General features: G+C 58.7%; 1 protein-coding gene across 2 annotated transcripts in view; it reads right to left on the bottom strand.

Moving 5' to 3' along the window:
* The window catches only part of QSER1 (glutamine and serine rich 1), a 185,909-nt gene extending 166,218 nt beyond the window's left edge, over window positions 1-19,691 (bottom strand). For both annotated transcript variants that reach the window (XM_075325598.1, XM_075325599.1), the window contains exon 1: window positions 19,411-19,691. In XM_075325598.1, the coding sequence (XP_075181713.1) occupies window positions 19,411-19,514 (104 nt within the window). In that variant the 5' untranslated portion in view covers window positions 19,515-19,691. The remainder of the gene's footprint in view (window positions 1-19,410) is intronic.
* Between the last annotated feature and the right edge of the window lie 3,915 nt (window positions 19,692-23,606).

Here is a 23,606-nt window from a genome sequence, read left to right as displayed (position 1 = left end):
CAGGCTGTATGGGGAGCAGTGTGTGTGTGTGTGTGATATGGGGGGTGCAGGCTGTATGGGGAGCAGTGTGTGTGTGTGATATGGGGGGTGCAGGCTGTATGGGGAGCAGTGTGTGTGTGTGTGATATGGGGGGTGCAGGCTGTATGGGGAGCAGGGTGTCTGGGCCACTGACAGATACAATTGCTCCAGCGGTCACTTAGTACACAAAGGAGTGTTCCTCTCTGCTGCACTAAGCCACCGCTGGACCTAAACAATAATTCGCTGTAAAATAATAAAATAGATAATTGACATAACTGACAATGCGTTGTGTGACATGTCCAATATTCCAGCTTCTTTCTTCTGCGAATGCCTCAAAGCTGGCATTCTCTCAACATCAGGTGGGAAGAATGCCAGCTTCCAGTCATGCGCAGGAAAAAGAAGAAGCCAGACTGCTGGACTGATGTCATGCATCGCAAGTTCACAATGCAAGTTATTTATTTGATTTTTTTACTGCTAATTACCATTGTTTTAGTCCAGTTGTGGCTTTATACAGCAGGGAGGAGCATTCCTTGCTGTACTAAGTGAACATTGGAGCGATTGATCTGTCAATGGCCCTTTAAACATATTGTACGGCTCTCGCGGAATTATATTTCAAAATATGTGGCGTTTACGGCTCTCTTAGCCAAAAAGGTTCCTGACCCCTGTCCTAGAGCAACATGGTTTCAATGGGTGAGTGATTCTTAAAGGGAACCTCTCAGGTCCCCTATACACCCAGTACCACGAGCAGTTCTGGGTACATATCTCTAATCCCTGCCTAACCGTCCCAGGCTATAGTAGCAAAGATAAAGAGATCTTTAGAAAAAGTATCCTTTATGATCTGCTAATGAGGGCAGGGACTAGTCTCAATGGCATCATTTCCGACTAGCCCGCCCTCTTAACATCCTAGCATGCCCACAGGGGCGTGCTTAGGCCGCTCTATCATCAGCGGTATTTTGCCACAGGGCTGGATCTGGTACAAATGCGTTTCAGCTCAATTCATCTCCAACGGAGTTGTGGCGGGATGTGGTCACATGTACCGCATGTGACCGCGATTCCATAGGAAATGAATAGAGCTGAAATGCATTTGCACCGGATCCGGCCCTGCAGCAAAATACCGCTGATGTGAGCGCGGCCTAACTTGCTACTCAATGCCTAGCATCATCAGTGGTAAAGTGCATACCTGTGGCTGTTGTCATCGCCGATGACGCCGGGTTTAGGCTCAGTGCGCATGATCATACGTCCTCAGCACTTCGGGTCATGCGCACTAGACCTCTCTAAAGCCAGGACACATACACCCGGCTTCATAGTGTGCATGATCGGAAAAGCGGTGACTTCTGATCATGCGCACTGAGCCTAAACCCGATGTCTGAGGTGGTGACAAGCACAGGTAAGCATGTCACCGCCGATGACACTGGGTATTGAATAGCAGGTTAGCACACCCCTGTGGATGTGCTAACATGCTAAGGGGGCGGACTACCCTGGGAAAATAACGCCCTTGTGACTAGTCCCTGCGCTTATTAACATATCTAAGGATCTTTAGAAATACTTTATCTAAAAATCTCTAACTATGCTACTAGATACAGGGACGGTTAAGCAGGGATTAGCAATATGCACCCAAAACTGCTCATGGTTCTGGCTTTCAAGATTTACCTGCCCAATAGCCCCGCCTGGCCCACTGGTGGCTTGCCATAACTACCAGCAGACTTCAACTGCACAGCAACTATGGTCATCATTCAGACAAAAGAAAAAAAAAAAAAAAGTTATGCCATGTGCACACACTGCGTTTTTCACGCAGCTTTTTGGAACAGTTTTCTCATGCCAGCAAAGTCAATGACAATTCTAAAATGCTGTGTGCATTTTGCTTATTTTTTCCTTGTAGTTTTAAGTGCAGAAAGAAATCCGCAGCATGTCAATTTTTTCACCCATTCCACCGATGTACTTCATTATGTAAAAGGCATGGCACAAAATTCACCTCGTCTTTACGCCAGAAGATGTAGATTTGGTAAAGAAAATTCCTGCACTAAACACTCAAGGTGGGCAGTGGGCACATAGCCTTAAAGTTATTCTCAAAATAACTAAGCACTGGGCTACATATGGTACTGCCATGAACTATGAATGTGGGCACCTCAGCTGCAATAAAGATGGGGCTGCAGCAGACCCAGGCTTCCTAGCCCTGGTGTGGGCCCCAGCAGTCAAATCCCCGGGATTAGCAAGTTATCCCCCGAGACTATGGTTATCAATGTGCCAAACTCATGGACAGGAAGAAATGGTTGTTTTTGGAATAACCCTTTCAGTGCCTGTCACTGGCAGCTGAGGATTATTTTAGAGTTGGATTTGGCAAAAAAAAGTCAAATGTGAGGTTCACTGGGCAGAGCAGCGACAGCAGCCATGGCCTCCTTAAGGGCAGCGTCCCTGCGTACCCTGGCCCACATCGCGCCATCTCATTACCTCCTTCTCCACTTCACGTACCAACATTTACAGACGGGGCAAAAAAAAGAAAAAGTTCCTATTACTGACATGCCAAGTGTCCGCTAGCTGTCACCAGGGAACCTGCCACCACCACACAGCTGTCACCCAGGCATGTTCCTGACCACCGAGGTCGCCCTCTCCCCCTGCCACACACACACACACTCCGGGGTCGCCCTCTCCCCCGCGCGCGACACACACACACACACACACACACACACACACACACAATCCAGGAGTGCCCTCTCCCCCACCACACACACACACACACACACACACACACACACACACAAACACAATCCAGGAGTGCCCTCTCCCCTGCCACACACACACACACACTCCAGGAGTGCCCTCTCCCCCGCCACACACACACACACTCCAGGAGTGCCCTCTCCCCCGCCACACACACACACACACACACACACACACACACACACACACACACACTCCAGGAGTGCCCTCTCCCCCGCCACACACACACTCCAGGAGTGCCCTCTCCCCCGCCACACACACACTCCAGGAGTGCCCTCTCCCCCGCCACACACACACACACAATCCAGGAGTGCCCTCTCCCCCGCCACACACACACACACTCCAGGAGTGCCCTCTCCCCCGCCACACACACACACACTCCAGGAGTGCCCTCTCCCCCGCCACACACACACACTCCAGGAGTGCCCTCTCCCCCGCCACACACACACACACTCCAGGAGTGCCCTCTCCCCCGCCACACACACACACTCCAGGAGTGCCCTCTCCCCCGCCACACACACACACTCCAGGAGTGCCCTCTCCCCCGCCACACACACACTCCAGGAGTGCCCTCTCCCCCGCCACACACACACTCCAGGAGTGCCCTCCCCCCCGCCACACACACACACACTCCAGGAGTGCCCTCTCCCCCGCCACACACACACACTCCAGGAGTGCCCTCTCCCCCGCCACACACACACTCCAGGAGTGCCCTCTCCCCCGCCACACACACTCCACACACTCCAGGAGTTGCCTCTCCCCCGCCACACCACACTCCCAGGAGTGCCCTCTCCCCCCACCACACACACACGACACACACACACACACACTCCAGGAGTGCCCTCTCCCCGCCACACACACACACACACACACACACACACACTCCAGGAGTGCCCTCTCCCCCGCCACACACACACACACCACACACACACACACTCCAGGAGTGCCCCTCTCCCCCGCCACACACACACACACACACACTCCAGGAGTGCCCTCTCCCCCGCCACACACACACACACACACACACACACTCCAGGAGTGCCCTCTCCCCAGCCACACACACACACACACTCCAGGAGTGCCCTCTCCCCAGCCACACACACACACACACTCCAGGAGTGCCCTCTCCCCCCGCCACACACACACACACTCCAGGAGTGCCCTCTCCCCCGCCACACACACACACACTCCAGGAGTGCCCTCTCCCCCGCCACACACACACACACTCCAGGAGTGCCCTCTCCCCCGCCACACACACACACACTCCAGGAGTGCCCTCTCCCCCGCCACACACACACACACACAATCCAGGAGTGCCCTCTCCCCCACCACACACACACACACACACACACACAATCCAGGAGTGCCCTCTCCCCTGCCACACACACACACACTCCAGGAGTGCCCTCTCCCCCGCCACACACACACACTCCAGGAGTGCCCTCTCCCCCGCCACACACACACACACACACACACACACACTCCAGGAGTGCCCTCTCCCCCGCCACACACACACACACACACACACACACTCCAGGAGTGCCCTCTCCCCCGCCACACACACACTCCAGGAGTGCCCTCTCCCCCGCCACACACACACTCCAGGAGTGCCCTCTCCCCCGCCACACACACACACACACAATCCAGGAGTGCCCTCTCCCCCGCCACACACACACACACACTCCAGGAGTGCCCTCTCCCCCGCCACACACACACACTCCAGGAGTGCCCTCTCCCCCGCCACACACACACTCCAGGAGTGCCCTCTCCCCCGCCACACACACACATCCAGGAGTGCCCTCCCCCCCCACCACACACACACACACTCCAGGAGTGCCCTCTCCCCCGCCACACACACACACTCCAGGAGTGCCCTCTCCCCCGCCACACACACACACTCCAGGAGTGCCCTCTCCCCCGCCACACACACACACTCCAGGAGTGCCCTCTCCCCCGCCACACACACACTCCAGGAGTGCCCTCTCCCCCGCCACACACACACTCCAGGAGTGCCCTCTCCCCCGCCACACACACACTCCAGGAGTGCCCTCTCCCCCGCCACACACACACTCCAGGAGTGCCCTCTCCCCCGCCACACACACACACACACACACACACACACACTCCAGGAGTGCCCTCTCCCCCGCCACACACACACACACTCCAGGAGTGCCCTCTCCCCCGCCACACACACACACACTCCAGGAGTGCCCTCTCCCCCGCCACACACACACACACACACTCCAGGAGTGCCCTCTCCCCCGCCACACACACACACACTCCAGGAGTGCCCTCACCCCCGCCACACACACACACACTCCAGGAGTGCCCTCTCCCCCGCCACACACACACACACACACACACACACACACACACACACTCCAGGAGTGCCCTCTCCCCAGCCACACACACACACACTCCAGGAGTGCCCTCTCCCCCGCCACACACACACACACACACACACACACACTCCAGGAGTGCCCTCTCCCCAGCCACACACACACACACTCCAGGAGTGCCCTCTCCCCCGCCACACACACACACACTCCAGGAGTGCCCTCTCCCCCGCCACACACACACACTCCAGGAGTGCCCTCTCCCCCGCCACACACACACTCCAGGAGTGCCCTCTCCCCCGCCACACACACACACACACACACACACACACACACACTCCAGGAGTGCCCTCTCCCCCGCCACACACACACACACACACACACACACTCCAGGAGTGCCCTCTCCCCCGCCACACACACACACACTCCAGGAGTGCCCTCTCCCCCGCCACACACACACACACTCCAGGAGTGCCCTCTCCCCCGCCACACACACACACTCCAGGAGTGCCCTCTCCCCCGCCACACACACACACTCCAGGAGTGCCCTCTCCCCCGCCACACACACACACTCCAGGAGTGCCCTCTCCCCCGCCACACACACACACTCCAGGAGTGCCCTCTCCCCCGCCACACACACACACTCCAGGAGTGCCCTCTCCCCCGCCACACACACACACTCCAGGAGTGCCCTCTCCCCCGCCACACACACACACACTCCAGGAGTGCCCTCTCCCCCGCCACACACACACTCCAGGAGTGCCCTCTCCCCCGCCACACAAACACTCCAGGAGTGCCCTCTCCCCCGCCACACACACACACACACACACTCCAGGAGTGCCCTCTCCCCCGCCACACACACACACACTCCAGGAGTGCCCTCTCCCCCGCCACACACACACACTCCAGGAGTGCCCTCTCCCCCGCCACACACACACACTCCAGGAGTGCCCTCTCCCCCGCCACACAACCACACTCCTCCAGGAGTGCCCTCTCCCCCGCCACACAACCACACTCCAGGAGTGCCCTCTCCCCCGCCACACACACACACTCCAGGAGTGCCCTCTCCCCCGCCACACACACACAATCCAGGAGTGCCCTCTCCCCCACCACACACACACAATCCAGGAGTGCCCTCTCCCCTGCCACACACACACACAAACACACACACACACACAATCCAGGAGTGCCCTCTCCCCTGCCACACACACACACACTCCAGGAGTGCCCTCTCCCCTGCCACACATACACACTCCAGGAGTGCCCTCTCCCCCGCCACACACACAATCCAGGAGTGCCCTCTCCCCCGCCACACACACACTCCAGGAGTGCCCTCTCCCCCCGCCACACACACACTCCAGGAGTGCCCTCTCCCCCGCCACACACACACTCCAGGAGTGCCCTCTCCCCCGCCACACACACACACACACACACACACTCCAGGAGTGCCCTCTCCCCCACCACACACACACACACACACACACACACACACACTCCAGGAGTGCCCTCTCCCCCGCCACACACACACACTCCAGGAGTGCCCTCTCCCCCGCCACACACACACTCCAGGAGTGCCCTCTCCCCCGCCACACAAACACTCCAGGAGTGCCCTCTCCCCCGCCACACACACACACACACACACACCAGGAGTGCCCTCTCCCCCGCCACACACACACTCCAGGAGTGCCCTCTCCCCCGCCACACACACACACACACACACACACACACACACACACACACTCCAGGAGTGCCCTCTCCCCCGCCACACACACACACACACACACACACACACACACACACTCCAGGAGTGCCCTCTCCCCCGCCACACACACACACACACTCCAGGAGTGCCCTCTCCCCCGCCACACACACACACACTCCAGGAGTGCCCTCTCCCCCGCCACACACACACACACTCCAGGAGTGCCCTCTCCCCCGCCACACACACACACACTCCAGGAGTGCCCTCTCCCCCGCCACACACACACACTCCAGGAGTGCCCTCTCCCCCGCCACACACACACACTCCAGGAGTGCCCTCTCCCCCGCCACACACACACACTCCAGGAGTGCCCTCTCCCCCGCCACACACACACACTCCAGGAGTGCCCTCTCCCCCGCCACACACACACACTCCAGGAGTGCCCTCTCCCCCGCCACACACACACACACTCCAGGAGTGCCCTCTCCCCCGCCACACACACACTCCAGGAGTGCCCTCTCCCCCGCCACACAAACACTCCAGGAGTGCCCTCTCCCCCGCCACACACACACACACACACACTCCAGGAGTGCCCTCTCCCCCGCCACACACACACACACACTCCAGGAGTGCCCTCTCCCCCGCCACACACACACACTCCAGGAGTGCCCTCTCCCCCGCCACACACACACACTCCAGGAGTGCCCTCTCCCCCGCCACACAACCACACTCCTCCAGGAGTGCCCTCTCCCCCGCCACACAACCACACTCCAGGAGTGCCCTCTCCCCCGCCACACACACACACTCCAGGAGTGCCCTCTCCCCCGCCACACACACACAATCCAGGAGTGCCCTCTCCCCCACCACACACACACAATCCAGGAGTGCCCTCTCCCCTGCCACACACACACACAAACACACACACACACACAATCCAGGAGTGCCCTCTCCCCTGCCACACACACACACACTCCAGGAGTGCCCTCTCCCCTGCCACACATACACACTCCAGGAGTGCCCTCTCCCCCGCCACACACACAATCCAGGAGTGCCCTCTCCCCCGCCACACACACACTCCAGGAGTGCCCTCTCCCCCGCCACACACACACTCCAGGAGTGCCCTCTCCCCCGCCACACACACACTCCAGGAGTGCCCTCTCCCCCGCCACACACACACACACACACACACTCCAGGAGTGCCCTCTCCCCCACCACACACACACACACACACACACACACACACACACACACACTCCAGGAGTGCCCTCTCCCCCGCCACACACACACACACTCCAGGAGTGCCCTCTCCCCCGCCACACACACACACACTCCAGGAGTGCCCTCTCCCCCGCCACACACACACACTCCAGGAGTGCCCTCTCCCCCGCCACCCCTCTCCCCCGCCACACACACACTCCAGGTGTGCCCTCTCCCCGCCACCACACACACACACACACACACACTCCAGGAGTGCCCTCTCCCCACCACACACACACACACACACACCACACACACACACACTCCAGGAGTGCCCTCTCCCCCGCCACACACACACACACTCCAGGAGTGCCCTCTCCCCCCCGCCACACACACACACTCCAGGAGTGCCCTCTCCCCCGCCACACACACACACTCCAGGAGTGCCCTCTCCCCCGCCACACACACACACTCCAGGAGTGCCCTCTCCCCCGCCACACACACACACTCCAGGAGTGCCCTCTCCCCCGCCACACACACACACTCCAGGAGTGCCCTCTCCCCCCCACACACACACACCAGAGGCCTCTCCCACACACACACACTCCAGGAGTGCCCTCTCCCCCGCCACACACACACACTCCAGGAGTGCCCTCTCCCCCGCCACACACACAATCCAGGAGTGCCCTCTCCCCCGCCACACACACAATCCAGGAGTGCCCTCTCCCCCGCCACACACACAATCCAGGAGTGCCCTCTCCCCGCCACACACACACACACACACACTCCAGGAGTGCCCTCTCCCCCGCCACACACACACACATCCAGAGAGCACACTCACACCACACACACACACTCCAGGAGTGCCCTCTCCCCCGCCACACACACACACACACACTCCAGAGTGCCCTCTCCCCCGCCACACACACACACACTCCAGGAGTGCCCTCTCCCCCGCCACACACACACACACACACACACACACACACACTCCAGGAGTGCCCTCTCCCCCGCCACACACACACACTCCAGGAGTGCCCTCTCCCCCGCCACACACACACACTCCAGGAGTGCCCTCTCCCCCGCCACACACACACACAATCCAGGAGTGCCCTCTCCCCGCACACACACACACACACACTCCAGGAGTGCCCTCTCCCCCGCCACACACACACACTCCAGGAGTGCCCTCTCCCCCCGCCACACACACACACTCCAGGAGTGCCCTCTCCCCCGCCACACACACACACTCCAGGAGTGCCCTCTCCCCCGCCACACACACACACTCCAGGAGTGCCCTCTCCCCCGCCACACACACACAATCCAGGAGTGCCCTCTCCCCCACTCACACACACACACACATCCAGGAGTTGCCCTCTCCCCCACCACACACACACACTCCAGGAGTGCCTCTCCCCCTGACCACACACACACACACACACTCCAGGAGTGCCCTCTCCCCCGCCACACACACACACACTCCAGGAGTGCCCTCTCCCCCGCCACACACACAATCCAGAGTGCCCTCTCCACCGCCACACACACACTCCAGGAGTGCCCTCTCCCCCGCCACACACACACTCCAGGAGTGCCCTCTCCCCCGCCACACACACACACACACACTCCAGAGTGCCCTCACACTCCAGGAGTGCCCTCTCCCCCGCCACACACACACACACACACTCCAGGAGTGCCCTCTCCCCCGCCACACACACACACACACTCCAGGAGTGCCCTCTCCCCCGCCACACACACACACACACACACTCCAGGAGTGCCCTCTCCCCCACCACACACACACACAATCCAGGAGTGCCCTCTCCCCCACCACACACAATCCAGGAGTGCCCTCTCCCCTGCCACACACACACACACACACACACACACACACACTCCAGGAGTGCCCTCTCCCCCGCCACACACACACACTCCAGGAGTGCCCTCTCCCCCGCCACACACACACAATCCAGGAGTGCCCTCTCCCCTGCCACACACACACACACACACTCCAGGAGTGCCCTCTCCCCCGCCACACACACACACTCCAGGAGTGCCCTCTCCCCCGCCACACACACAATCCAGGAGTGCCCTCTCCCCCGCCACACACACAATCCAGGAGTGCCCTCTCCCCTGCCACACACACACACACACACACTCCAGGAGTGCCCTCTCCCCCGCCACACACACACACACACACTCCAGGAGTGCCCTCTCCCCCGCCACACACACACACACACTCCAGGAGTGCCCTCTCCCCCGCCACACACACACACACACTCCAGGAGTGCCCTCTCCCCCGCCACACACACACACACACTCCAGGAGTGCCCTCTCCCCCGCCACACACACACACACTCCAGGAGTGCCCTCTCCCCCGACACACACACACACACACACACACAAGTGCCCTCTCCCCCGCACACACACACACACTCCAGGAGTGCCCTCTCCCCGACACACACACACACACACACACACACTCCAGGAGTGCCCTCTCCCCCGCCACACACACACTCCAGGAGTGCCCTCTCCCCCGCCACACACACACACACACTCCAGGAGTGCCCTCTCCCCCGCCACACACACACACACTCCAGGAGTGCCCTCTCCCCCGCCCACACACACACACTCCAGGAGTGCCCTCTCCCCCGCCACACACACACACACACTCCAGGAGTGCCCTCTCCCCCGCCACACACACACACACTCCAGGAGTGCCCTCTCCCCCGCCACACACACACACACTCCAGGAGTGCCCTCTCCCCCGCCACACACACACACACTCCAGGAGTGCCCTCTCCCCCGCCACAACACACACACACACACTCCAGGAGTGCCCTCTCCCCCGCCACACACACACACACACACTCCAGGAGTGCCCTCTCCCCCGCCACACACACACACACTCCAGGAGTGCCCTCTCCCCCGCCCACACACACACTCCAGGAGTGCCCTCTCCCCCGCCACACACCACACTCCAGGAGTGCCCTCTCCCCCGCCACACACACACTCCAGGAGTGCCCTCTCCCCCGCCACACACACACTCCAGGAGTGCCCTCTCCCCCACCACACACACACTCCAGGAGTGCCCTCTCCCCCCCACACACACACACACACACACTCCAGGAGTGCCCTCTCCCCCAGCCACACACACACTCCAGGAGTGCCCTCTCCCCCGCCACACACACACTCCAGGAGTGCCCTCTCCCCCGCACACACACACTCCCAGGAGTGCCCTCTCCCCCGCCACACACACACTCCAGGAGTGCCCTCTCCCCCGCCACACACACACACACACTCAGGAGTGCCCTCTCCCCGCCACACACACACACTCCAGGAGTGCCCTCTCCCCCCGCCACACACACACACACACTCCAGGAGTGCCCTCTCCCCCCGCCACCACACACACACACTCCAGGAGTGCCCTCTCCCCCGCCACACACACACTCCAGGAGTGCCCTCTCCCCCCGCCACACACACACTCCAGGAGTGCCCTCTCCCCGCCACCACACACACACTCCAGGAGTGCCCTCTCCCCCGCCACACACACACTCCAGGAGTGCCCTCTCCCCCGCCACACACACACTCCAGGAGTGCCCTCTCCCCCACCACACACACACTCCAGGAGTGCCCTCTCCCCCCCACCACACACACACACTCCAGGAGTGCCCTCTCCCCCACCACACACACACACACACACACACACACACTCCAGGAGTGCCCTCTCCCCAGCCACACACACACTCCAGGAGTGCCCTCTCCCCCGCCACACACACTCCAGGAGTGCCCTCTCCCCCGCCCCACACACACTCCAGGAGTGCCCTCTCCCCCGCCACACAACACTCTCCAGGAGTGCCCTCTCCCCCGCCACACACACACTCTCCAGGAGTGCCCTCTCCCCCGCCCCACACACACTCTCCAGGAGTGCCCTCTCCCCCGCCCACACACACACACACACTCTCCAGGAGTGCCCTCTCCCCCGCCCCACACACACACACACTCTCCAGGAGTGCCCTCTCCCCCGCCCCACACACACACACACACACTCTCCAGGAGTGCCCTCTCCCCCGCCCCACACACACACACACTCTCCAGGAGTGCCCTCTCCCCCGCCCCACACACACTCCAGGAGTGCCCTCTCCCCCGCCCCACACACACTCCAGGAGTGCCCTCTCCCCCGCCACACACACACTCCAGAGTGCCCTCTCCCCGCCACACACACACTCCAGGAGTGCCCTCTCCCCCGCCACACACACACTCCAGGAGTGCCCTCTCCCCCGCCACACACACACTCCAGGAGTGCCCTCTCCCCCGCCACACACACACTCCAGGAGTGCCCTCTCCCCCGCCACACACACACTCCAGGAGTGCCCTCTCCCCCGCCACACACACACTCCAGGAGTGCCCTCTCCCCCGCCACACACACACTCCAGGAGTGCCCTCTCCCCCGCCACACACACACTCCAGGAGTGCCCTCTCCCCCGCCACACACACACTCCAGGAGTGCCCTCTCCCCCGCCACACACACACTCCAGGAGTGCCCTCTCCCCCGCCACACACACACTCCAGGAGTGCCCTCTCCCCCGCCACACACACACTCCAGGAGTGCCCTCTCCCCCGCCACACACACACTCAGGAGTGCCCTCTCCCCCGCCACACACACACTCCAGGAGTGCCCTCTCCCCCCGCCACACACACACACTCACTCACTCCAGGAGTGCCCTCTCCCCCGCCACACACACTCCAGGAGTGCCCTCTCCCCCGCCACACACACTCCAGGAGTGCCCTCTCCCCCACCACACACACTCCAGGAGTGCCCTCTCCCCCGCCACACACACATACATACTCACTCCAGGAGTGCCCTCTCCCCCGCCACACACACACACACACTCCAGGAGTGCCCTCTCCCCCGCCACACACACACACACACACTCCAGGAGTGCCCTCTCCCCCGCCACACACACACACACACACACACACCACTCCAGGAGTGCCCTCTCCCCCGCCACACACACACACACACACACTCCAGAGTGCCCTCTCCCCCGCCACACACACACACACACACCACTCCAGGAGTGCCCTCTCCCCCGCCACACACACACACACACACTCACTCCAGGAGTGCCCTCTCCCCCGCCACACACACACACACACACTCACTCCAGGAGTGCCCTCTCCCCCGCCACACACACCACACACACACACACACTCACTCCAGGAGTGCCCTCTCCCCCGCCACACACACACACACACACTCCAGGAGTGCCCTCTCCCCCGCCACACACACACACTCACTCCAGGAGTGCCCTCTCCCCCGCCACACACACACACACACACTCACTCCAGGAGTGCCCTCTCCCCCGCCACACACACACACACACACACACACTCACTCCAGGAGTGCCCTCTCCCCCGCCACACACACACACACACTCCAGGAGTGCCCTCTCCCCCGCCACACACACACTCCAGGAGTGCCCTCTCCCCCGCCACACACACACACTCACTCACTCCAGGAGTGCCCTCTCCCCCGCCACACACACACACACTCACTCCAGGAGTGCCCTCTCCCCCGCCACACACACTCCAGGAGTGCCCCTCTCCCCCGCCACACACACTCCAGGAGTGCCCTCTCCCCCCCACACACACACACACTCACTCCAGGAGTGCCCTCTCCCCCCCACCACACACACACACACTCACTCCAGGAGTGCCCTCTCCCCCCGCCACACACACACACACACACACACACACACACTCCAGGAGTGCCCTCTCCCCCGCCACACACACACACACTCCAGGAGTGCCCTCTCCCCCGCCACACACACACACACTCACTCCAGGAGTGCCCTCTCCCCCGCCACACACACACACACACTCACTCCAGGAGTGCCCTCTCCCCCGCCACACACACACACACACACACACTCACTCCAGGAGTGCCCTCTCCCCCGCCACACACACACACACACTCACTCCAGGAGTGCCCTCTCCCCGCCACACACACACACACACACACACACACTCACTCCAGGAGTGCCCTCTCCCCCGCCACACACACACACACACACTCACTCCAGGAGTGCCCTCTCCCCCGCCACACACACACACTCACTCCAGGAGTGCCCTCTCCCCCGCCACACACACACACACACACACACTCACTCCAGGAGTGCCCTCTCCCCCGCCACACACACACACACACTCACTCCAGGAGTGCCCTCTCCCCCGCCACACACACACACTCACTCCAGGAGTGCCCTCTCCCCCTCCACACCCACACACACACACACACACACACACACACTCCAGGAGTGCCCTCTCCCCCGCCACACACACACACACACACACACACACACTCACTCCAGGAGTGCCCTCTCCCCCGCCACACACACACACACACACACACACACCACTCCAGGAGTGCCCTCTCCCCCGCCACACACACACCACACACACACACACACACTCCAGGAGTGCCCTCTCCCCCGCCACACACACACACACACACACTCCAGGAGTGCCCTCTCCCCCCGCCACACACACACACACACACACACACTCCAGGAGTGCCCTCTCCCCCGCCACACACACACACACACACACACACTCCAGGAGTGCCCTCTCCCCCCGCCACACACACACACACACACACTCACTCCAGGAGTGCCCTCTCCCCCGCCACACACACACACACTCACTCCAGGAGTGCCCTCTCCCCGCCACACACACACACACACAGGCCCACACACACACACACACACACACTCACTCCAGGAGTGCCCTCTCCCCCGCCACACACACAACACACACACACACACACACACACTCCAGGAGTGCCCTCTCCCCCGCCACACACACACACACACACTCCAGGAGTGCCCTCTCCCCGCCACACACACACACACACTCCAGGAGTGCCCTCTCCCCCGCCACACACACACACACACACACACACTCCAGGAGTGCCCTCTCCCCGCCACACACACACACACACACACACACACACTCCAGGAGTGCCCTCTCCCCCGCCACACACACACACACACACACTCCAGGAGTGCCCTCTCCCCCGCCACACACACACACACACACACTCCAGGAGTGCCCTCTCCCCCGCCACACACACACACACACACACACACTCCAGGAGTGCCCTCTCCCCCGCCACACACACACACACACACACACTCCAGGAGTGCCCTCTCCCCCGCCACACACACACACACACACACACTCCAGGAGTGCCCTCTCCCCGCCACACACACACACACACACACACTCCAGGAGTGCCCTCTCCCCCGCCACACACACACACACACACACTCCAGGAGTGCCCTCTCCCCCGCCACACACACACACACACACACTCCAGGAGTGCCCTCTCCCCCCCGCCACACACACACACACCACACACACCTCCAGGAGTGCCCTCTCCCCCGCCACACACACACACACACTCACACTCCAGGAGTGCCCTCTCCCCCGCCACACACACACACACTCACACTCCAGGAGTGCCCTCTCCCCGCCACACACACACACACACTCCAGGAGTGCCCTCTCCCCCGCCACACACACACACACTCTCCAGGAGTGCCCTCTCCCCCGCCACACACACACACACTCACTCCAGGAGTGCCCTCTCCCCGCCACACACACACACACACACACTCACTCCAGGAGTGCCCTCTCCCCCGCCACACACACACACACACACACTCACTCCAGGAGTGCCCTCTCCCCCGCCACACACACACTGACACTCACTCCAGGAGTGCCCTCTCCCCCGCCACAACACACACCACTCACTCCAGGAGTGCCCTCTCCCCCGCCACACACACACACACTCACTCCAGGAGTGCCCTCTCCCCGCCACACACACACACACTCACTCCAGGAGTGCCCTCTCCCCCGCCACACACACACACACTCACTCCAGGAGTGCCCTCTCCCCCGCCACACACACACACACACACACTCACTCCAGGAGTGCCCTCTCCCCCGCCACACACACACACACACACTCCACTCACTCCAGGAGTGCCCTCTCCCCCGCCACACACACACACACACACTCACTCCAGGAGTGCCCTCTCCCCCGCCACACACACACACACACACTCACTCCAGGAGTGCCCTCTCCCCCGCCACACACACACACCACACTCACTCCAGGAGTGCCCTCTCCCCCGCCACACACTCACTCACTCCAGGAGTGCCCTCTCCCCCGCCACACACACACACACACACTCACTCCAGGAGTGCCCTCTCCCCCGCCACACACACACACACACACTCACTCCAGGAGTGCCCTCTCCCCCGCCACACACTCACTCACTCCAGGAGTGCCCTCTCCCCCGCCACACACACACACTCACTCACTCCAGGAGTGCCCTCTCCCCCGCCACACACACTCACTCACTCACTCCAGGAGTGCCCTCTCCCCCGCCACACACACACTCACTCACTCCAGGAGTGCCCTCTCCCCCCGCCACACACACACTCACTCACTCCAGGAGTGCCCTCTCCCCCGCCACACACACACTCACTCACTCCAGGAGTGCCCTCTCCCCCGCCACACACACACACTCACTCACTCCAGGAGTGCCCTCTCCCCCGCCACACACACACACACTCACTCACTCCAGGAGTGCCCTCTCCCCCGCCACACACACACACACACTCCAGGAGTGCCCTCTCCCCCGCCACACACACACACACACACACTCACTCCAGGAGTGCCCTCTCCCCCGCCCCACACACACACACACACACACTCACTCCAGGAGTGCCCTCTCCCCCGCCACACACACACACACACACACTCACTCCAGGAGTGCCCTCTCCCCCGCCACACACACACACACACACTCACTCCAGGAGTGCCCTCTCCCCCACCACACACACACACACTCACTCCAGGAGTGCCCTCTCCCCCGCCACACACACACACACACACACTCACTCCAGGAGTGCCCTCTCCCCCGCCACACACACACACACACACACTCACTCCAGGAGTGCCCTCTCCCCCGCCACACACACACACACACACTCACTCCAGGAGTGCCCTCTCCCCCGCCACACACACACACACACACTCACTCCAGGAGTGCCCTCTCCCCCGCCACACACACACACACACACTCACTCCAGGAGTGCCCTCTCCCCCGCCACACACACACACACACACACACTCACTCCAGGAGTGCCCTCTCCCCCGCCACACACACACACACACACACACTCACTCCAGGAGTGCCCTCTCCCCCGCCACACACACACACACACACACTCACTCCAGGAGTGCCCTCTCCCCCGCCACACACACACACACACTCACTCCAGGAGTGCCCTCTCCCCCGCCACACACACACACACACTCACTCCAGGAGTGCCCTCTCCCCCGCCACACACACACACACACTCACTCCAGGAGTGCCCTCTCCCCCGCCACACACACACACACACTCACTCCAGGAGTGCCCTCTCCCCCGCCACACACACACACACTCACTCCAGGAGTGCCCTCTCCCCCGCCACACACACACACACACACACACACTCACTCCAGGAGTGCCCTCTCCCCCGCCCCACACACACACACACTCACTCCAGGAGTGCCCTCTCCCCCGCCACACACACACACACACACACTCACTCCAGGAGTGCCCTCTCCCCCGCCACACACACACACACACACACTCACTCCAGGAGTGCCCTCTCCCCCGCCACACACACACACACACACACTCACTCCAGGAGTGCCCTCTCCCCCGCCACACACACACACACTCACTCCAGGAGTGCCCTCTCCCCCGCCACACACACACACACTCACTCCAGGAGTGCCCTCTCCCCCGCCACACACACACACACTCACTCCAGGAGTGCCCTCTCCCCCGCCACACACACACACACACACACACTCACTCCAGGAGTGCCCTCTCCCCCGCCCCACACACACACACACACACACTCACTCCAGGAGTGCCCTCTCCCCCGCCACACACACACACACACACACACTCACTCCAGGAGTGCCCTCTCCCCCGCCACACACACACACACACACACACTCACTCCAGGAGTGCCCTCTCCCCCGCCACACACACACACACACACACACTCACTCCAGGAGTGCCCTCTCCCCCGCCACACACACACACACACACACTCACTCCAGGAGTGCCCTCTCCCCCGCCACACACACACACACACACACTCACTCCAGGAGTGCCCTCTCCCCCGCCACACACACACACACACACTCACTCCAGGAGTGCCCTCTCCCCCACCACACACACACACACTCACTCCAGGAGTGCCCTCTCCCCCCGCCACACACACACTCACTCCAGGAGTGCCCTCTCCCCCGCCACACACACACACACTCACTCCAGGAGTGCCCTCTCCCCCGCCACACACACACACACACACACACACTCACTCCAGGAGTGCCCTCTCCCCGCCACACACACACACACTCACTCCAGGAGTGCCCTCTCCCCCGCGCCACACACACACACACACACACACTCACTCCAGGAGTGCCCTCTCCCCCGCCCCACACACACACACACACACTCACTCCAGGAGTGCCCTCTCCCCCGCCACACACACACACACACACACTCACTCCAGGAGTGCCCTCTCCCCCGCCACACACACACACACACACTCACTCCAGGAGTGCCCTCTCCCCCACCACACACACACACACTCACTCCAGGAGTGCCCTCTCCCCCGCCACACACACACTCACTCCAGGAGTGCCCTCTCCCCCGCCACACACACACACACTCACTCCAGGAGTGCCCTCTCCCCCGCCACACACACACACACACACACACACTCACTCCAGGAGTGCCCTCTCCCCGCCACACACACACACACACTCCAGGAGTGCCCTCTCCCCCGCCACACACACTCACTCCAGGAGTGCCCTCTCCCCCGCCACACACACTCACTCCAGGAGTGCCCTCTCCCCCGCCACACACACTCACTCCAGGAGTGCCCTCTCCCTCACCACCCTGGACACGCTGCTGTCACTGTAGTGCTGGGCAGGATAACTCTGCTGCCTGTGCCAGCTGTTGTGACACCACAAGTCCCAGCCTCAGCAGATGGAGCAGGATAGAGTTGTACTGGCCAGACAGCTACAGAGCCTCAGGCCGCAGAGGAGAGGGGGTGCTGGGAGAGTGAGTGCGGGGTGACCGTGCAGAGCACGCCTGGATCGGGTGTCAGTGCTGGGCCCGGCCTGCTCTGGGGAGGATCCCCGGGCTGTGGTGACCGTCCTCCCCGTACACAGAGTGGGAGCCCCTCCCTCCGATTTACGCCTGGCCGCTGACAGGAGGGGAATCCCGGCCTGGAGGACGAGGCCTCACATCCTCGGACTTTCCTATCCCGCCTCCCCAACCTAGCAGCCCTTCATACCTGGGTTTTATCCCGGCCGCGCTCCGCTCGTAGGCCCAGGCGGCGGGGGAGGCGGGGGCCAGCGGGTCGGTGAAGGTGGGAGTCGGGTAGTTCCTGTCCATCATCCGGGAGAGGCTGCGGTTCCTGGCTTCCAGCCCCCTCACATCGTCCACGGGAGGCGGTGACGCAGCGGCCGTGCGGAGGGGGTCACGTCGGGCGCTCACTCCGGGGGACTGGAGGGCATGCTGATCCCGGAGCTGCTCCCCATGTTGGTTTATTTCCCAGGATGCACCGCTCAGGGCACCTCCTCCTGCTCCCCCTACTGGTGACAGCGGCCTAGTGCAGCCGCTCTGCGCTGCGGCCACAGGAGCAACATCTGGGGGAACGTGGCCCATAGTGTGCGGGAGGGGGCAGACACACACACTATATAGTTCAGACCAAAAGTTTGGACACACCTTCTCATTCAAAGAGTTTTCATTATTTACATGACTCTGAAAATTGTAGATTCGCATTGAAGGCATCAAAATCATGAATTAAAACATGTGGAATGAAATAACAAAAACGTGTGAAACAACTGAAAATATGTCTTATATTCTAGGTTCTTCAAAGTAGCCACCTTTTGCTTTGATTACTGCTTTGCACACTCTTGGCATTCTCTTGATGAGCTTCAAGAGGTAGTCACTGGAAATGGTTTTCACTTCACAGGTGTGCCCTGTCAGGTTTAAGAAGTGGGATTTCTTGCCTTATAAGGCTAAGTTCACACATCCTGTGTTTTGCATCAGTCACAATCCGTAGCCTTGAGGAATTACGGAATCCTGCAAAATATTTTGCAGGAATCCTGTATTTCCCCATAGACTTCTATTAGTGACGGATTGCGACTGATGACCCTGCGTTGCATCCGCTGCATCGCGGTCCGTCGTTTTTGACTGACCGCCGAGCGGGGAGCAACGCAGAATGTAACGTTTTTTGGGCCGTCAAAATTAACGCGCCGCGCAGGAATCCGTCGCCATCCGTCAAGCTTGTAATGCATGTCTATGGTGCTGGATTCCGTCGTAATCCGTCTTACAACGGAATCCAGCGCAGGATTCCGTCATGCTCTACTGAGCATGCCCAGCATGCTTGGCACGCCCACTGGGCTGTCCCAAACACAGACGGATCATGACTGATCCGTCAAAAAACGGACGCACAGCGGATGTAACGGACGCAACTGATCCGTTTTTTCACAGGATTCCTGTGAAAGGAATCCTGTGAAAAACACATCAGTTGCATCAGTTGACATCTTGAAAATGACTGATCCGTTGCTGACGGACCTGACGGATTGAAAACACAGGATGTGTGAACTTAGCCTAAATGGGGTTGGGACCATCAGTTGTGTTGTGCAGAAGTCTGGTGGATACACAGCTAGTACTACTGAATAGACTGTTAGAGTTTGTATTATGGCAAGAAAAAAGCAGCTAAGTAAAGAAAAACAAGTGGCCATCATTACTTTAAGAAATGAAGGTCAGTCAGTCCAAAAAATTGGAAAAACTTTGAAAGTGTCCCCAAGTGCAGTGGCAAAAACCATCAAACGCTACAAAGAAACTGGCTCACATGATGACTGCCCCAAGAAAGGAAGACCAAGAGTCACCTCTGCTGAGGAGGATAAGTTTATCCGAGTCACCAGCCTCAGAAATCGCAGGTTAACAGCAGCTCAGATTAGAGACCAGGTCAAGGCCACACAGAGTTCTAGCAGCAGACACATCTCTAGAACAACTGTTAAGAGGAGACTTTGTGCAGCAGGCCTTCATGGTAAAATAGCTGCTAGGAAACCACTGCTAAGGACAGGCAACAAGCAGAAGAGACTTGTTTAGGCTAAAGAACACAAGGGATGGACATTAGACCAGTGGAAATCTGTGCTTTGGTCTGATGAGTCCAAATTTGAGATCTTTGGATCCAACAACCGTGTCTTTGTGCGACACAGAAAAGGTGAACGAATGGACTCTACATGCCTTGTTCACACCGTGAAGCATGGAGGAGGAGGTGTGATGGTGTGGGGTTGCTTTGCTGGTGACACTGTTGGGGATTTATTCAAAATTGAAGGCGTACTCAACCAGCATGGCTACCACAGCATTTTGCAGCAGCATGTTATTCCATCTGGTTTGCACTTAGTTGGACCATCATTTATTTTTCAATAGGACAATGACCCCAAACACACTTCCAGGCTGTGTAAGGGCTATTTGATTAAGAAGGAGAGTGATGAGGTGCTACGCCAGAATGTCCTGGCCTCCACAGTCACCAGACCTGAACCCAATCGACATGGTTTGGGGTGAGCTGGACCGCAGAGTGAAGGCAAAAGGGCCAACAAGTGCTAAGCATCTCTGGGAACTCCTTCAAGACTGTTGGAAGACCATTTCTTGTGACTACCTCTTGAAGCTCATCAAGAGAATGCCAAGAGTGTGCAAAGCAGTAATCAAAGCAAAAGGTGATTATTTTGAAGAACCTAGAATATAAGACATATTTTCAGTTGTTTCACACTTTTTTAAGTATTTCATTCCACAGGGGGTAATTCATAGTTTTGATGCCTTCAATGTAAAGCTACAATTTTCAGAGTCATGAAAATAAAGAAAACTCTTTGAATGAGAAGGTGTGTCCAAACCTTTGGCCTGTAATGTATATAACGCGCTATGCCACAAAGCTAGGTCAATCAATGCGTGGATGAAGGACCACCACATCAAAACCCTGTCATGGCCAGCCCAATCTCCTGACTTGAACCCCACTGAAAACATCTGGAATGTAATCAAGAGGAATATGGATAGTCACAAGCCATCAAACAAAGAAGAATGGCTTACATTTTTGCACCAGGAGTGGCATAAGGTCACCCAAAAGCACTGTGAAAGACTGGTGGAAACCATGCCAAGACGCATGAAAGCTGTGATTAAAAATCATGGTTATTCCACAAAATATTGATTTCAGAACTCTTTCTGAGTTAAAACATTCTTAGTATTGTTTGAAATAACAAAAGAGGAATGTGCACCGCACTGCTTACCTATACTGGAGGTATTGTAGTATTCCTGTACCAAACACAATTCAGTGTGATGTTCCCTTGGTTATATCCTTGGCTTGTCGGGTGTCACAGTGAGCCTTTTTTTTCCGATCTTGATGGATCCACAGGTCCCTTACCGAGGTGCTATTGCCCAATTTTTACAGATATATCCATAGAACAAAGGGAGACAGGGCAGCACTCTCCGATATACTGGGACTATTTTATTTTTCCATGCTGACAGGTGAAACAGACATGAGGGAATGAAGGGAGGGGAGCACGAGGACGACGGTACCGTTTCGCACCTCTAGGGGTGCTTTCACGGGTCCATACACAGTAAAACGTGAGTGCCATACATTTAAATAGAGAATTACTGGCTCACGTGTTAATGTTTAAAACATAATTAAAAACATTCACATTTTGCAAATAAATCACAATACATTGGATCGCACTAATGTTATAGCTGTAATCTTATTACCGGTCCGATAATGATCTAACATTTTTAGCAGAGAATATTTCCAAACTTCAATTGACAGCCTTATGAAAATATATCAGCTTTTTATCCTATAATTTTTATAAATTTATTATATGAAGATAATTCTTGTTCATCAAATTTTTATTTTATATTTTTATATATGAACACATTTCACTATATAATAAATTCCCTCTATATCAAAAATATTCCATATTAATAGTCCAAAGTTATTGTAATATAGTACTCCACTATAATAACAGAGTAAAAATTTCTCTTCTAAATGGAATATTATCAATTACTTAAATGCTATAGGCAAAAATTTCGTATTGAAAAAATATTTTATCTTTTTCTAGTTTATTATCAATATAGGAATCAAGTTGAAACCTATATTGATAATAAAGTAGAAAAAGATAAAATATTTTTTCAATACGAAATTTTTGCCTATAGCATTTAAGTAATTGAAAATGTATGGCACTCACGTTTTACTGTGTATGGACCCGTGAAAGCACCCCTAGAGGTGCGAAACGGTACCGTCGACCTCGTGCTCCCCTCCCTTCATTCCCTCATGTCTGTTTCACCTGTCAGCATGGAAAAATAAAATAGTCCCAGTATATCGGAGAGTGCTGCCCTGTCTCCCTTTGTTCTATTCTTAGTATTGTTGTTTCTGAATGTTTATGTTGTTTTCTTGGCATTGAGGTCTGAAAGCAATGTTTTTTTATTGTT

The sequence above is a fragment of the Anomaloglossus baeobatrachus genome, chromosome 10, assembly GCF_048569485.1.
Source record: "Anomaloglossus baeobatrachus isolate aAnoBae1 chromosome 10, aAnoBae1.hap1, whole genome shotgun sequence".
In the NCBI taxonomy this organism is placed as follows: Eukaryota; Metazoa; Chordata; class Amphibia; order Anura; family Aromobatidae; genus Anomaloglossus; species Anomaloglossus baeobatrachus.
The sequence above is the reverse complement of the archived record's forward strand: the minus strand, read 5'-3'. Positions and strand labels throughout refer to the sequence as shown.